We start from the raw sequence: 16720 nt of genomic DNA on the forward strand, positions 1-16720 counted from the left end.
AAAGAGGAATGTCATATCAGTTTGTATTTCAGTGTTTTGTTCTGGATTAAGGGGGGAAAATCTCATCTGGTCTCATCCCCTCTGGCAGGATGAGTGCATCCTCTCACAGTGGTCAAATAGAAGGGAATGATGTTATTAGGAGTCAGAGTGCCCTCTGTGGGTGCAGGAAGAAAAACTGGGTGCAGGAAGAAAAACAAGGACGGAGGCAGAAAAACTCCGTCCGATGACCATTTTTCATTTTGCACTTGCACTTTGTGCCCCTTTCTATTTTTAAACGGCAGTAGGTGTGACAAAGCTCGGCCAAATGAAACGAGCTGCACAGTTAAATGAGCGGAGCACAGGCACAGCAGTATCTGTACAAGGTTTAATGGCACACAAATGCCTCTTACAGCACATTATGATCATCAAATGTTACTCACATTTGCACTGGTAACCAATTTAAGTTAATAAAAGGCATACATGTTTCAAATTTGTCACATTAATAGATAAAGGTACAACACAATCATACAGTGCGTGAAGTAAGAAATGCTATAATATGGCCGCTGTAGAAAGCTATTAGCAAATTATTTAATGCAACAACAAGTAGATAATGTATGGAAACTGGTTAAGAGACCATAAATGTAAAAACGTGCCGTAGTCAAAGCGTAAAATTCTACAGCGAAGAAAAACATAATAAAAGGGCTCTGTGCTGTGGCTTAAGGACAGGTTCAGTGTCCTGTCTGTGTTGAGTGCTCCTTCTTAGTTTATCCGTGAAAGAAAAACGTGCCTGAATGAGACGTTCCTCACCAAAATGGACACCTGAAGATTAAAAACAAATATTTAAAGTTAAACACAGATCAAGCAACAGCATTTAAAACTGTGCTGGTATAGTACTGACCATCCAATGTAGCACTGGCACAGGTTTTCATGTGATGTGGCTTGCTTTATAAGGAGCTCCACTTGTGTTGGCACACCCAGTGTCTCATCGTGAGAGAAGTCTCGACCTGATTGAACGAATATGCAAGAACAGCACACAACTTTGAAACTTTGTTCACAAAACATCTGTGTCTCCTGCAGCAGCCTGAGGATAGAATAAAATAGCAGTACTTCAGTTTTGACCCTGGTGGAGTTCTTTAGAACTTACCTGTGAGTTTGTCCCGCACTCTGTTGATAATTTGTATAGCTTTCTTGTTGAGTGCTTCAGGTTGTACCAAGCCATCTCCAACTTTAAAAAAAAAAAAAAAAAAAGCACACAAACATGTAGGCAAACTCAGAAAAACAAATTGCACCCGCTCTGCGTCGAGGCTCAATACAGCCGAAGGAAATGAAAATGGATTTAAGTGCTGCCTTACAATAGGGCGGTAGATGCACCGATCATTTATGACACAAGCAAGAGCGCTTAGTACTGTTGTGGTAAAATGAGCAGAGACTGGCGTTTTGTACAACAACAAATAATCCATAAAGTGCCAGAGTAAGATAAAAAACTCACTGAAGGAGTGAATGGACTCTGGGACGGTTGTCCCTGCTTTCTTATGTGTGGTCTCTCCGAGGTCTATTCCTTCAAGAGCCTCTGCAGGTGACAGCATGCAGTCACAGATTCAGACATGAATTTCTGTTACTGTGTATAAAACAGGAAGCAGCTCTGCAGCACACTTACCCACTGACTGTCCAGCGGTGTACGAGTCGGTCCTGGTGCGGGAGCGCTTGTTGCCTTTGGTATTTGCTGTGGTTGAGACAGGGGTGTGAGGTGTGTTCCTTGTTTCTATTATATTGTGTTTTATTTTATGTTCAATTAACCACACGCAGTAGCAACACCACTCTAACATGTATCGCAAAAGCTTTTTAAAAGAATAGTTCCTTAGAATGTAATTATCTGTGGTATTAATTAAAGTACTGAAGGGAACATTGCAGCAAAAACACAAACGCACTTCTAGCACAAAAAGTCTCCATAAGAAGAAATTAATAAGAAAAATAAAACACCTACAGGCTCCTACAGGATCATTTATTTAATTAAAAACTGAAACAATTAATGTGTTTCTAAAACCTGTTTTACTGTTTTTGATTAAATGCCAAATTTGTACATTCACATTTAGAACTCGAAAGGCATTGTGCTAAATGTAAGTAAACCTTTTCTGAACTGAACATCCAGTTTATTTAGACTGAAATGTCAAATGTCTCTCACTGCATTGACCCTGATGACCACTTACTGTCCATGAGCCTCCAGTTGAGCAGTGGGTCGTAGACGAAGGCCTCCAGCACAGCCATGACACTGTCCCTGTGCTCCCGCAGCACCTCCATCACTGTGTGGCAGGTGATCCTGTAGTTACCATCCAAGCCTGTCACCTGACACACAACCACACACAAACATTACCAACAAGTTCAAAGCAACGAGGACCATTGTGTGTGTGTGTGTGTGTGTACATTAACAGTCTATGTGATGCATTCAAAAGCTGGATCTGGTGTGCTGTTTGGAGTTTAGTGGTGGTGCAGCCATCCTGTTTGTATTTCAAACTTAAAAACCTCCCCAGGAGCTTAAGAGATGACAAAGCTAAACCTCTTAAAATGCAGAATTGTATTTCTTGATACTTTCATTTTTAATTCCTTGTCTTCTTTGCTCATAAATAAAAGATACAGTGAGTCATGGCTTTTGATAATAATAGCCTGAATACTTGGAAAAGACTAATTATTATTTGGGATAAATCAGAAGACAAAGAAACAGCAGCTCAGACACAATTCGGTTTAAGTACTTGGAACTTTTAACACTTGGGCAACTTGGAAAAGTAAAAAGCTATTTAAAAAAGACTTAGGCTCTTCAAGCTGAAACTGCCCACACACAGTAATACACACACTTCACAGTGTTTATCATAGCAGAGTGAGGTACCTCCATGGCATTGGTCAGCATTCGGGTCAGCCTGAATGGGATCTTTTCAGGGAACTTTTCTCTGGTCATGGCCACCTGTTGGGATATGTGAGAGTCAATCTCAGATAAAGAATTGAAAAAAAAAAAAAAACACTGAATCAAAAACTCTTCTCACCTCAAAACAGTCACCAAAGTCAATGTGGAGAATCTTGCCACTTAACCGGTCCAACATCAAGTTGGATGGATGCCTAGTGAATAGAAAACTTGTTAATGCCTGATACCAGTAACAGTAAAATGAAGAAGGATTTTATCCTAGTTGGTGAAAGCTTACCTGTCACCCAGACCCAGGATGTAACCCACCATGGACATCACAGCCAGGGAGCGGGTGTAGTTGGTTCTCCTGTCGAACCACACCTGGGTGAGAAATGACATTATCAGTAAGACGAATATTGTGAAAAATGGGGCAAAAAACCTCTGGCAGGCTGCTGCAAACGTCTTTACAGACACTTAAACATGCAGAACAATAAGTACACACCAATGTTCCTAAAACTGGATTCCATTTGAAGGTCTGTTAATGAAATCCTGCAAAGTCAGTGCTTTGAAAGTAGGACATACAACCCAGAAAACCCATTACTCAGGGAAAACAACAATTTTATTTCACTACAAGTCACTAAGCAACTGGACTGAGAAGCTGGGCAGAAACACCCACCTTTTGCTTCCCCTAATGGAAACCTGTCCAAAATGACACCATTCACACATAATCAGATGGGTACATGTATTGATCTGTATGCTCTCTCTCCCCTTTAAGGAGCACCCTTGACATTTTACCCAGAAACCACTAAAATATGAGGACAGATGCTGAAAAGATCAAGTACCCTCAATTATTTTGTGCAGTGCTGACGGAGTAAAGAACTGCAGCATCTCACCTCAGAGCTGGGGCTCTTAAGCCACAAGAGCTTGGCCAGGTCGTCTCCGGCTGTGTTGTTGACTGCATGCTCGAACACCTCCACCTTCTCCATCAGTGTCAGGTGGTCATAGTCAGGGGCCATCTGCGATGCACAGATAAAAACATTGTTACTGTCCTGTTACACAGAGACAGAAACATTTAGAAAGCCTCCAAGCTAAAAGAAGAAGACATAAATGTATGTCCTCAGGGATTGTATTAAAAACAACAATGATTCCAATTTTAACATGAGTTTTCAGCACCATGGTTGACTGAAATAAGGACATTTAAAACACAAAGTGCGATATAAATGCACAAGTGCTGCAGAACAATACACACCCACAGGGTAAAACCAATCATTCGTACATGTCTGCATACAGTTTCTGTTGATGTACAATTATTGCCTTCTCACACATCTACTACTTCTAAAGCAAACGATTCAAACAGATGTTAATGTAAACCATGAAAAGGCTGTAGATTATACTACAACACAATAATACACTACATACCACATAATACTCTCTCTGGAGATCTGACAATAACAAAAATGTTGCTCTAATCTTGTATCTTAACAGACTGACAACCCAATATTTTGTTATTTATAAGTTGAATAAATGTCAAAGCCATCAATACCACATGATAAAATATGCCACTGGTGTCTGTGGTTTTATTTCCAGTGCTGTTTTTTTGTTTTGACATTGTTGACATTATGTCATCCTCTCAGTGTGCCTCTGCACAATGCACATATTACACTGAAGTATATCAAAGTTTTTCAAAATGACTAATTGGGAAATCTGGAGCAAAATGATAAAGTTAATTTATGATAATTAATGTGCTGTGAAACTGTTTTCTTTTAGTAGTGCTTAGTATTCCTCAGTATAATAGGTAAAAAAACAGAGGCTTCATCATCTTCGACTAAACTATTACCGTAATAATTTGATATGAAAATGTTACATTTACTTTAATATTTAATGAACGAAACGGTAAGGACCACATAAATTCATTTAGACATGAGTCATATCATATTAATATAGACATCTATACATCTAATCATGTTTATCCTTTCACTAGAAAACTGTGTTAAGGGACAACTGGGTGTTGCGACTGGTTCCTCACCCTGAGCATGATGCGATGTTCAATGTTAAGCAGAATCTTTTTCTTCTCCCTGTAGTCTCTGATGAGAGCGTGCAGGGTGTCACAGTGGGGGACCCATCCAATCAGGCCAGAGTTGGTGGACAGGGGGATCACAGCATAGCGCTGAATGCTGAGAAATTCAACACACAACCAAAATGAGCAAACAATTCACAGTGAGGTGTGTCAAACACACGGATCAACTGAAATCTGTGTGTGTTTGATTGTCAACACAAGGCTGTGAGCGTGTGTCTACCTGAGGTTCTTGCGCAAGGACGCAGGGTCATTGGCCAGCAGTGTGTTGACCAGACCGAACAGCTGCATGACTCTCTCATCCTGCCTCAGGTCCTCGTGGCCCTTCAACAGGAACATGAACTCGTGGCCGTTACTACCTGCAGATGGAGCCACAATAAAAACACAACATTGATGCTCTGCACAAAAACTGCTGTATGGCTGATGCAGAAGTTACATGGAGAAGATAATCACAAGCGAGCACAGAGATGTAATATGTTCAATAGGGAATAGTTGGAAAACTGTTGCGCTCCACCACTCTAACAGGCAACAGATTAAAGCATGTTGTGAATGCATTTTCCTGAGCAGCTTTCGTGGACTGGAAAATACATAGATACTGCATATATGCACTGTAGGAATAGTTAAAAGATAACTCGTGTATTTAATTTATCTGCGCAAAAGATGATCATGGTCATTCACCTAACTGTTCCACTATTTTACCAACACTCTCACACCAACCTATGTCTAACGGAGTAAACTGATACTTCCGGTCCCTGTTTTAGCCACAGTGTGCCTCTAATGACAGTACCAGTAAGTAATGTGTTGTGTGCCACTAAGGAGGACTGAGCACAGACAGTAAATCTAAGCTTCCTGCAGTGGGTGACAGGTCTTAATCTGAAGTCTTGCTCCAGAGGTCAGTTGATATATTGGCTATCATCTTTTACAGAGTGTGTTGTGTAACACCGATGGGGTACATCAGAACAAGGTATTGCACTGTCCAGTGAAAAGGAGTGAAGCAGAGTGAACCATTTGTGATTGATAATGCGTGGATTTGGCTCCAAGACAAGGTGACTTCATAGTGCTGTGCCACTTTAGAAGCACTTCACTGTCATATTTCATAACACACAGCAGAGTGGGGCATGATGAAGTGTCAGAACTATTTCTGGATTCAATTTAATATCAATAAACAATGTAGGGAGTTTCTGAGTCTGCATCATGTCTTGGGTTCAAAGCATAATAGTCATTTAGATTTAATGTGGTGAAAAGAATTCATTTTAAACATTGTTTCCTTCTGCTGGTAAGGAAGTTTTTTTAAAATCCTGTGTAAAACTTGATGAATTCAAAATAGATCAAGGCCTTGGAGCTGTTTATTGTTTGGATAAAACTTCTATTAATATTTAATTTTCTCTAATGCGATGGCCCATGCCTGCTGAAAGCATATGACTAGAAATATTCTTTAATATATTCTACTAATATAATGAGTTCAGTACCCCAAGGCCTGTGCAATTTTCGTCTAATCTTACCCATGATGGTGAGTTTGCGTGGGCGCTGCTTGGATGTGATGACCTGCAGGGAGGGGGCGATGGACTGGATGCGAATGATAGGCTGGTTTGGGTCATAAGTGCCGGGTACAGCAAGCTCCAGGTCACGACACATTAGCAGCTTTGGAGACACATACTGTAGCTCCAGGGAGGTCAGCTGTGAGTAAAGTTGATTATGTGTGGTTGGAGCACAGAAAAAGGCAATTAAGTTTTTAGTCAGTTGTGTACATTTCTGCACTGACAAACCAACAGCACCTAAAGCAATATGTAGATCGCACCAGACACGGACTCATATTCAATTTAGGATTTTATCTGGCTGTTAATAAATCACTGTGAAAATGTCACTTTCTTTGTCTGCATTCATCACAATAATTGTAAAGGGAGAAAATCGGATCATTTACATTACCTGTGGCAGCTGTTTAGAGATGCGTCTGAACACATGGTAGTAAAGGTCCCAGGCCTGTGTTAGGTCCTTTACATTTCCAGAGCGCATGTACTTCCTGCACCAGTCCTGAGCTTCCATCAAGTCCCTGCCATAAGCCTGCCGAGGAGTTAAAAAATGCAAAAAATTAGGCCTTGAGCAGTTGCACTTGTGTAACAAATTAGTATATAACTTGAATGTAGATGTGTATATGCATGATGTAAAGACAGGTGGTGGTGCAGCTGGTGAAGCTCAGATATAGTAAGGATAGACTGCGGCGCAGTTGGCTGAGATAAGATATTATAAAGGCTGATTGTAGTGAAATTGGTTGAGATAATAACATAATGTGAGAGCGGACTGGGGTGAAGCTAGTGGAGATGACATGGAGTGGATGCTGGTAGTGATAGTGGCACTGACTATATGATGTACAGACTCACTGTGGTGCAGCTAGCAGAGCTGACGCCAGGTATAGGCAGATGGTACACACTAAATTAGACTTGATGCACTTTTTGAATTTCAAAAGGGGTCAGAACTCACGGTGGTGCAGCTAGCAGAGAAGATATGATGTAACTTTTGACTGGGTTGACTGTCGTGTTTGCTCTTTTAAAGTAGCAACAATACTATTACATCAAGCAGTTTAGGTGCATTTAGTCAGTAAATACACAATTACATTTAGTATATCATAATAGTCTCTAAACTATACTGGAAGCTGACACAAACCTGGTTGAAAGACGTCTCCTTGAGGGTCTGTGGTCCTCTTTCCATCATTGCATGTAGAGGTTCCAGCACAGCAAACATGCCCTTGACATTGCGCTCACCAAAATAAAGACGAGAAGCTTCTTCAAGGCCCTCGTGCCACATCTCGTGCCACAAAATGGCCACACGGATAAGCTCCTCACTCACCTGGGTAAAGAAAACCCAAGCTGTTTTTTAATTACTTAATTATTAATTCAATTAATTCAATTTTTCTCAATGAAAAACATTGCATTGTACAGGTTAAAGAAAAGATCAAAACAACAGCTGAACACAAATGCAACTTGGGGTAAAGAAAACACTATTATACTGACTTAAATAAACAAAAATAACTTATTCTGTCAATCCTTATTTTGGCATCACGAACTGGCACAAGCTCCAATTTAATGCTTAGGAACAAAGCCACATATCAATTCTCTGTAAAGCATGAAGACATTTTGATTTAAATTGAAAAGGATTTCTACCATCATGGCCTGCTGAACCAAAGTGTTGCAGTGTTCGCACATGTTCTTCAGGATTTTGTTAGCAGCATTGTGGCGAGCAGTTGTGGTGGACTTGGAAGCCACAGTCAGTGGGTAGATCAAAGCCTAATGAGGAACAGAGAAAAGTGACTGATCCCTGAGGGTGCGACTGTCAGTTGCAACATAATGTGCTGCCACAGCTCTGTGTCATTTCCTTGAAGCAAAGTAGACTGACCTGGGGATGATATCGTCCGATGTCTGTTAGCAGCTGGTGGATGAGACGCCCCACCAGAGCTCGAGGGGTGTCAATTCGAGCTATGAGCTGTGGGATCACCTACATAAGAAAGAAAACAGAAAACACTGAAAATGTACAGAACTTCATTTTTTAAATCCTTGGTTACCCTGTGCCAACACTCTCATTACACATGCATCTGTGTGTTTGGCTTTATATCTTGCCTGTAGCCAGGTGTCTATTTGAATTGTCTTGATGCCCTCCACCAGAGCCTCGTTCACTTCAGGCCAGTGACCGTAGTCAAACCACAGGGTCAAAACCCTAAAGAGTAAAAAAAAATAAACAGAACAAAAGCTGAATCTGAATCTTTTTTTTGTCTTCTTATTATGGATCAAGTAAAAGTGCAATCCTCGTTAACCACTAGAGGTCCTCCTATCCACACATACCACTTCACTGTAACAATCATTTAATTCACCTTAGTGTGTCCTGCAGGTTATTTCCTCTGGATAGGGAAATGGAGCGGAAGAAACCTTGAACAGCAGGAACTGTGTACAGCAGCAACGTCTTTGAGAGGTCCTGGAGAGGCACAGCATGTAACATGCTCTTTATTTAGGGACATGATGTACTGTATATGTTTTGTGTGAATATTGGTATGGTGGAATGGTTTTATCACAACCCAAGTGAATGTGTGGCAGATATCCTCGATAAGATATGCTACTTAAGCCGGCTGAAATATTGTATGAACTGGATATGCTGGGAGAAAAGGGCACTGGATGATGATTTTCTGTGACTCACCTCATTGACCTTTTTCTGGCCCGGTGAGGGTACAGGACTGTGATCGGTGCTGTCGACTTCACTATCACTATTACTGGCTTCACTATTAGCGCTGGCGCCACTGGCGTGTCGCAGCTTTTTCTTCTCGTCACGTCCTTGGTTCTGGTGTTTGTAGTGCAGCACAGCTTCAAAATTCATCACAGCCCATGCATGCCAGGCCTGCAGAGAAAAAGAAATGTTACACACTGGGAGAAAAATGTTTCCTAAGAGCTGCTGACTGGAAACAAGTTCCACATTTGTTTATGATGTAATTTGTCAGTTTATTATGAGACAGATATGTCTTGGGGGGGATGTGATTTTTGTGATGCAAACATATGAGTTGTGTTATGCAACCAGCTATTTAAGACTGAAAGCTGAAGGGAGCTAAGTGAAGATAGATGAGGAGAAGACATGTGAGTACAGTGACATCTTTGTCCATTTCAGCACAGGCTGGGGCAGGAATAAGTAGAAAAGTTTTTCCATCGCCTCATATCTTTGATGTGTCAGAAGAGGAACCACACTCATGACAAAAGAGCAAAATAAGTTATCCCAGTGGACTAAAAACAAAAACTACACAAACAGCTGGCATGTTTGACTGTGGGGCAATAAAATGTGGTCTCAAGTTCTCCTGGTGACACATCAGTGGAGGAGCAGTCTCTTACAAACAGCTGGGCTTTTACTGTGACCAGAAAGAAGTCAAAAGTGAAAGGTTAGAAGTGAAGGGGTGGGACTGACCTTGTACCAGTTGCGGTCATGTTCAGTCGAATTGCTGTAATACTGCAGCACTTTGGGGATGGTGCTCTCGTTGATGCCCTGCAAACTGAGCTGCCACTCACCCAGCTTCAAGAAACATCTACATGGGAGAAAAGAAGATGGTGAGATGAACCTACATTCATTATATTTACATATTGTGTTTGCACAACAAATACACATGTAACAGATTTAAGCCCTTAGATGATTTTCTACAAAACTACAGAGTATTTCTGGCACTAAACTGATTAAAAACATAAAAACCTTTATAGATCATAAAATTTACTGAGGTCAGAGGTCAATGTCTTTCGCTAAGGTCTTGTGAATTTAATTCGATAGCTACATGTACTTTGGGGACACTCCAAAAAATGTCATCACGAGTTTATTAGCATGCTAATGTTGTTATTGCTTATATAGACTTGGCAGTGACATTCAATAAATCTAAGCGCAGTTTATTAAAAAGTCAGATAATGAAACAAGACTTGGAAATCTTGCTTGGTTTGCCTGCACCGCTACTTAAGGCAGAAAAGCATTTCTATTATTTATTTAAAGGCTACAGGATCTGTCTAAACCAATCTTCCTTTACCCTTACAGGGATCCCTGTGGCGTCCCTCTATCATCCACAAACACAGCTGTGTATAGGTAAAAGTCAATCTAGCTGCACTTAAGCAGGTCAGAAAACTATAATTAATGTACAACTACACACAAATCTGAGCAATTTGCCCATCCATCAGTAATTAGAATACTGTTATAATATAATATATCATTTGGGATTACGTAACTTCTTCAGAGTGCTTTTCCAGTTTGGATTATCTGTGCCAAACTGTTTCCGTAAAACTGTTAACAGGTTTAACTCGTGCAGAAGACACAGGAGGAGGTGTCTGTATAGAGTGCTGCACTGTGTTTAGTATCACTGGAATCTTTGGGCACTGTGAGATGTCTGGGTGAGATGTCGAACTCGGCAGTCCAGGTGTGCTCCATACCATGAAGCCGACCTGTATTCATGAAAGTGTGTCAGAATGTCTGGAGAGAACCCGTCCTGACTGACATTATACAGGTGTTTTCTCTAGCACGCATTCCTCAGACAGCCAGAATCCCTGTATGGAAGATGCATATATGAAAAAAAAGCTCCTTCTGCTGGTTGTCACGCTTGTGTGTCATGTGTAATTTATGAAATAGGAGGATGGACCCATGACTACCGTGTGATTTACTATACGTACAATTATACCTGTCATACCACTTGTTTGTTTTTTGAGTTGTTAAAACACAACAATATACAATACAGTGCAGACAAATGCTCTATAAAGTTGTTATTCCTTTTTTCTATGCGGGGAAATGGCTGATTTTTAACCATAAAGGAGAGATGAGAGAGAAAAGATATTTTGATGAGCCCACAAGATCACAAGAGCTCTGAAGTCATTTCCAGCAACTTTTGGGAAACATTCCATTTTCGAATCCACTAAATCAGCATCTCAAAACACATGATAGTTATTGGAATGTCAGCTTAAAAAAAAAAAAAAAAACTAGACAAGTGTTTGAATAGAGTCCATGCTGCTTTTCCTCCCACAGTGAGGTGAGGTGATAATAATCAAAAGGTGCCAATGCTGTGCCAGGACTGTCAAAAGAAGAGCAAAAACGCCCACAGGAGGAGGTGTGGGCGCGAACCAGTGGACGAGACACACCTGGTAAAGGCATGATGCTGCACTTACTGCCAATTGGATCGTTTTATTGAAAAGGTGAAAGAGGTAAGACATTCAGAGAATCTGGCTAGCCTTGAAAAACACCACAGGACGCCCATGGGCTTATAAAAAGGTGCTATGCCAGAATGGGTCAAGCTCACGGAAAAGAAGTGAAAGGCACTGCACATGACTTTGTGTGTGTTTACACCACAAGGGGAGAAAGTACATGAGGATACTTTTTCCTTGCTTGAGCATGCTGCTTTCTGTTCCTCTGACATGCGAAAGTAGTTATACAGAGACTGCAAAATAGATTCCATTCATTAGTGATGTAAAAGTTTCAGGACATATTTTTGCTCATTGTCATCTTAAAAAAGGAAAGTCAAAATGCTTATTACATTTGCATTATGCATCACATGTAGAGGTCTAGAAGGGGCGATTTCTAGGCTTTTTACTAAGCATACTCGGAGCACATATTAGCACGTGCTAAAAGCACAGACCTGGCCATCAGTTTGTGAAGCTCCTGCTTGCGTTGATGGTCCTCGGCTGCAATGGCGTGCTGGGCCTGCTGCTGCACCCCTTGTACGAAGTGCTGCATGTGCTGGAAGGCATCAATCTAAAGAGAGCCAACACAAATACATTAAAATTAGTTATCTGTTAAAAACTACATGCTTTTGACCCTTTTAAAAACTGATAAATGAAAATACAAAGGTTGAATATAATAATGTAAATACAAACTACTCTGAACCAGTGTCGTTGTTGTGTTGACCTGTGTTTCAGATTTATTCCAATTTTATAGGAGGTGTTAAACCTTTTTGCTGTTGCCCTGTTGCCTCTGCAAGTGTCAACTATCTATTTTAATTTCAGAAAACAGTTACCATTATTATCTGTTAATATCCATTTTGCAGGAACACATCTGCTGCCATGGCTGCAATGTTTTTGTTTGTCAAATTTATTAGAGCTGCTGTTACACTGTGTGACATGATTTTAACAATGTACTGTAGACAAAATCTGTCCTGCAAGCCATATGGCTCCCACTGAGTTTGGATGTAGACCAGAGAAACACAAAAACAGAAACATGTACTGCGTGCATGAGCACAGATTCAAAGGAATCATAAAAATCAAACAAAAGATCACATCGAGGTCTAAAATACTTTGTATAAATCGAGTGACGTTCATTTATTTAAAGGCTCTGTAAGTCCTCCCTTTACTACTGTGCGTGCCTCTATGCATATTTATGCTCTGATTTGTCTGGAGAGAAGTGCAGCTGGTCCTGGCATCAGCAACGTTTATGCTCACACTTACCTAAGTCCCCTAATGAGACCTACAATCTGGAGCCACAAGCACTACTCAACACCTGGCAATGAATGTGGGTGTGTTTATGTGTGTATATGTAAACCACACATACACCCATTCCTGTACAGTACATGCACCCTCCGTGCATGTACTGTACAGGAATGGGTGTATGTGTGGTTTACAAATGGCACAGGGCAAACCAGTTCAATATCATGCAGCTCTGGTGACACATAGTTTGAAATAGAGTATAGTGTTAAGTCACCGCCGCTGTTAGCTGAAGTTTGGGTGGTGTTCCTGTGCTGACTATTGGGCTAGAAAGAACAAATCTCTCTCAACAAACACATTTATTAGAAATCTTTTTCATAGGGCTTACATCATCCACTGTTGCCATAGATAAAGATTAATAGCAACATCTATCTAAATGTAACAGCTGAGTTGATTTAACAGATCAACTCAGCCTTTTATAAGAGCAGCCTCTAATTTTACACAAATTACATAAGGCTTGAGCTTGCATAGTCAGACTCTAAAACAATAATTAACGCAACCAAACCCTTCAAAACACTGAACCCTTCACTAATCACAATTTCACTAGATTTAAGCAGCGGTTTGGAGCTCGAAGTAAATCAAATCAGACTACTGGAAAAGCAATCAACCGACTCTTCATTACAAATGTGTTAATATAAGTACTGCCAAATTAAACATTAGCAAACATGGCAACTTCATCGTGACTGACACAATGCCACATTATCACATTTTACCTTCTGGTATGACTGCATTCAGTGACTACTGCTGGATTTAACTTTCCCAATTAATGCGTCAACCACAGCTCATTACAGATTAGACAGCTTTAAATTTCCAACAACAAACTTTTGGATTATTTGGGAGCAGAAACAAGCACTGACATTATCCCCTCTGAAGGTCACACAAGTGGACTTTCTAACTCGTCATTTGAATTCAGTTTATGATATATAATGTTAAAAGTATCCCTTCTAGTTTAATGTTGCATTAAAAACATACTCATCAGTTAAAAATCCAAACTGTTTTTTTCCATTGTCTTACCTTACGGGCGCTCTTCCACATATACTTCATATATGCGTATGTGACGTGTGGGTGGGATGTAGGCAGTGGGTGATCAAGTTGCTTGGAGGGGTCAACACCCAGAAGGAGAACCAGGGTCTTATGGGCCAGTGCCTAAAGACGTACAATGAGCAACACAGGGACAAAAAGTAACTGAACTGTCATAATGTTTGTAGCTCCAGATAAATTTAGATAATGTCACCCCTATCATCATTAGTTTTTAGAGACTTGGCATATACAGAGCTTGTTCAGAGAGCAACCTTTAACCCGTTTTAAAGGACGAGAGGCTGAGGGGACAACAGAGAGGGAGGGAAGAAACTACATAAGGTGCAGGTCTTGGTCATTTTTTCCAAGTCTTCGTAATCAAATTCCGTGCCGTTATTTTCTGCTGGCCAATCACATCTTCTTTTAGTTCCATTATTCTGGCATCATATGTCTGTGTGCCCTTAAATATAACAAGGCTGTGCAGATAGAAAAATTGGCCGATTGTCTGCCATCGCCTTGCAATCAATTAGAATAACAGTGAGGTCAAGGATGGAAAATTGCACCACTTAAATTTAGTAGATATGCAGGGTCAGCTTTCTAAACAGTGTGATTGAGGGTGCTGTGCTACTTCCATCAGTGCCAACTGAAAACAGGTTGAAATAAAGTTTAATTTCATGGCAGGAGTTCATTGTTGCACTTAACTTTGTCAGAGCTCGACTTCCCTTTCCTGTCTGATTTAATCAGCTCTGAGCTGTTCCTATTCCATATGAATGTTATGGGATTATAATTTATTAGAAGAATACTGAGGAGCTTTGTATAAATATATGATCTTACTAACCAGGCGTCCACTCTTGCCACACAGACTTGCATATTTCAGCCAAGTCCTCATGTCTTCATGTGGGCTGATAACCAGTGATCTGACCATGAGGATCCTCTGCCAGTCCTCTACAATACGCTGACAACCCTGTATGAAAATACACAAAAACACATTATTCTTTCGTTAGATCTCTTCAAGGACTCAAAGACTCATCAAACTCAAGAGAACGAAGACATGTGAGAGTGAGGTACACTTCCAACCCTGGGGGCTATTATTACCACCAGTGTCCCTGTCTTTAACATGCATACACGTGAGGACAGGGTCACGTGCCAAAAAAATTAAAGACACTCATCGGTCCATATTAATACAAACCACTAGCCAACTCCCTCTATTTACTGTGGAACACAGATAAGATACAGAAGTAATCAAATTCTGATGTGTGTAATCCCCAGTGTATGATTTGAATTTAGGACAAATATGAATGGGGTAGAAAAAAATAGAACATAATTATAATTACACTGCCAAAGGGCATACATTCGGTTGCATGCTAACTAACAAACACAAATGAGGTCTATGCAACACAATGCCACAGCTTCCACCAAAGAGAGTTTAACCCATCCTTGTGATTAAAATAGGGATATTAACCTCTCGGTCCTGTTTCTGCCACACTAACCTTCCTTTGGATGGAAAAAGTATGTTGGGATAAGCCTGTAAGTATATGTCAAAATCTGAGGCTAGAGGTAAAAACTACAGTTTTTGAAACAGGCAAACATTAATGTGATTGGTGGCTGGGTGCATGTCACATCTGGCAGGACGTAGGCTCAGTGATTATAATGGCTAAGACAGTTTAGTCTGTATTTAACCACATGAAATTACATATATGATTCCAGTGAGAAGATATGAGGTGAAATTATTAAAGTCATTCAGCCTGACAGAAAGGAATATAATATATTTCAATAAGGCCATCATGTTGCACAGGTGGAGATGCATACCACATCACTGTCACATGGCTTTACCCCAGCATGGATGATGCATGTGTACTATTTTTAATTAATCTTCAAAAATGTTATACTTAATGTTGTATATGTTGCTGTAAGTGATTTTACAATACGATGCCCAAAGTGCAAAAGACTTGATTTTCTGATTGGCGGATTTCACTTTGGATGATTAGAAGAAAGGCTGCTCCTATTCAGTCAAAAAAGTACATTTTTCAGATAGGTGATTTTGCTCTTCGGACATCAGATAACAGTTTTTTAATATAGAATACAGAATGCATCAAAACATTTAAGAGCTTTAAAAAAAAAAAATAAAAAAAAAAAACACAAGCTGTATAAGAAGCCTGCAAGATGTCCTCTAAGACATCAAAATGAACAAACCAACGATCAATAGTTCTGACCAGGCACCCAAGTCCAAAATATAAACTCTCCCAGGGGGCAGAAGTTTAAGAAAACCTTCTGATAAATTTACACAAAAACAGCGGGGTGCTGTGTTTTCAGTCACCCTTTGCCATTCCTTCGATCCTTTGATGAGGGAAAAACTATTAAAAGAAGAAAGAAAGACAATGAGTCCATGACAGATGTGTGAGGTCATCCTGCAATAAATCACCACAGGGGAGACGCAACCTGTCAGGCATCATGGCCCCAGCTTTGGTGCTGCCATGTCTGTGTGCTCAGAGAAAACCCTTCTTGATCTAAAATATTCCTTCTAACCAGCTATCATCTTTTACAAAGGGAAAAATTCAGGATGATCAAGAGTATCTTGGTTTTACTGCACAGTAAAATGAATGGTAAAACTCATTTTATAGAAACGTTTGAAAATTCGTCACAGATAGGTGCAAGGTGAAAACAATGCAGGTACAACATCATGGCTGATGATGCTTTAGCTTGGCTTTGTTTCATCATGTCATTAATGCACCATTCCTTCAAATAGGAGACTGATGTCCAAATGTACTGGCATATTCACTTGCATATTTA

At 40.3% G+C, this 16720-nt stretch overlaps 1 protein-coding gene across 1 annotated transcript in view; it reads right to left on the reverse strand.

The window, feature by feature from the left end:
* Positions 1-734: 734 nt before the first annotated feature.
* The window catches only part of mtor (mechanistic target of rapamycin kinase), a 59263-nt gene continuing 43277 nt past the window's right edge, over positions 735-16720 (reverse strand). The window contains exons 35-58 of the mRNA XM_028409107.1: positions 14769-14894; positions 13928-14059; positions 12073-12188; positions 9882-9999; positions 9129-9326; positions 8809-8909; positions 8558-8654; positions 8337-8435; positions 8105-8227; positions 7608-7790; positions 6873-7007; positions 6449-6623; positions 5170-5305; positions 4899-5046; positions 3766-3888; positions 3171-3253; positions 3015-3087; positions 2861-2935; positions 2187-2322; positions 1637-1702; positions 1469-1549; positions 1124-1204; positions 878-983; positions 735-798 (exon numbers count right to left, since the gene is read on the reverse strand). Of these exons, the coding sequence (XP_028264908.1) occupies positions 783-798; positions 878-983; positions 1124-1204; positions 1469-1549; positions 1637-1702; positions 2187-2322; positions 2861-2935; positions 3015-3087; positions 3171-3253; positions 3766-3888; positions 4899-5046; positions 5170-5305; positions 6449-6623; positions 6873-7007; positions 7608-7790; positions 8105-8227; positions 8337-8435; positions 8558-8654; positions 8809-8909; positions 9129-9326; positions 9882-9999; positions 12073-12188; positions 13928-14059; positions 14769-14894 (2727 nt within the window). The 3' untranslated portion in view covers positions 735-782. The remainder of the gene's footprint in view (positions 799-877; positions 984-1123; positions 1205-1468; positions 1550-1636; positions 1703-2186; positions 2323-2860; positions 2936-3014; positions 3088-3170; positions 3254-3765; positions 3889-4898; positions 5047-5169; positions 5306-6448; positions 6624-6872; positions 7008-7607; positions 7791-8104; positions 8228-8336; positions 8436-8557; positions 8655-8808; positions 8910-9128; positions 9327-9881; positions 10000-12072; positions 12189-13927; positions 14060-14768; positions 14895-16720) is intronic.

This window comes from Parambassis ranga, chromosome 7 (assembly GCF_900634625.1).
Source record: "Parambassis ranga chromosome 7, fParRan2.1, whole genome shotgun sequence".
In the NCBI taxonomy this organism is placed as follows: domain Eukaryota; kingdom Metazoa; phylum Chordata; class Actinopteri; family Ambassidae; genus Parambassis; species Parambassis ranga.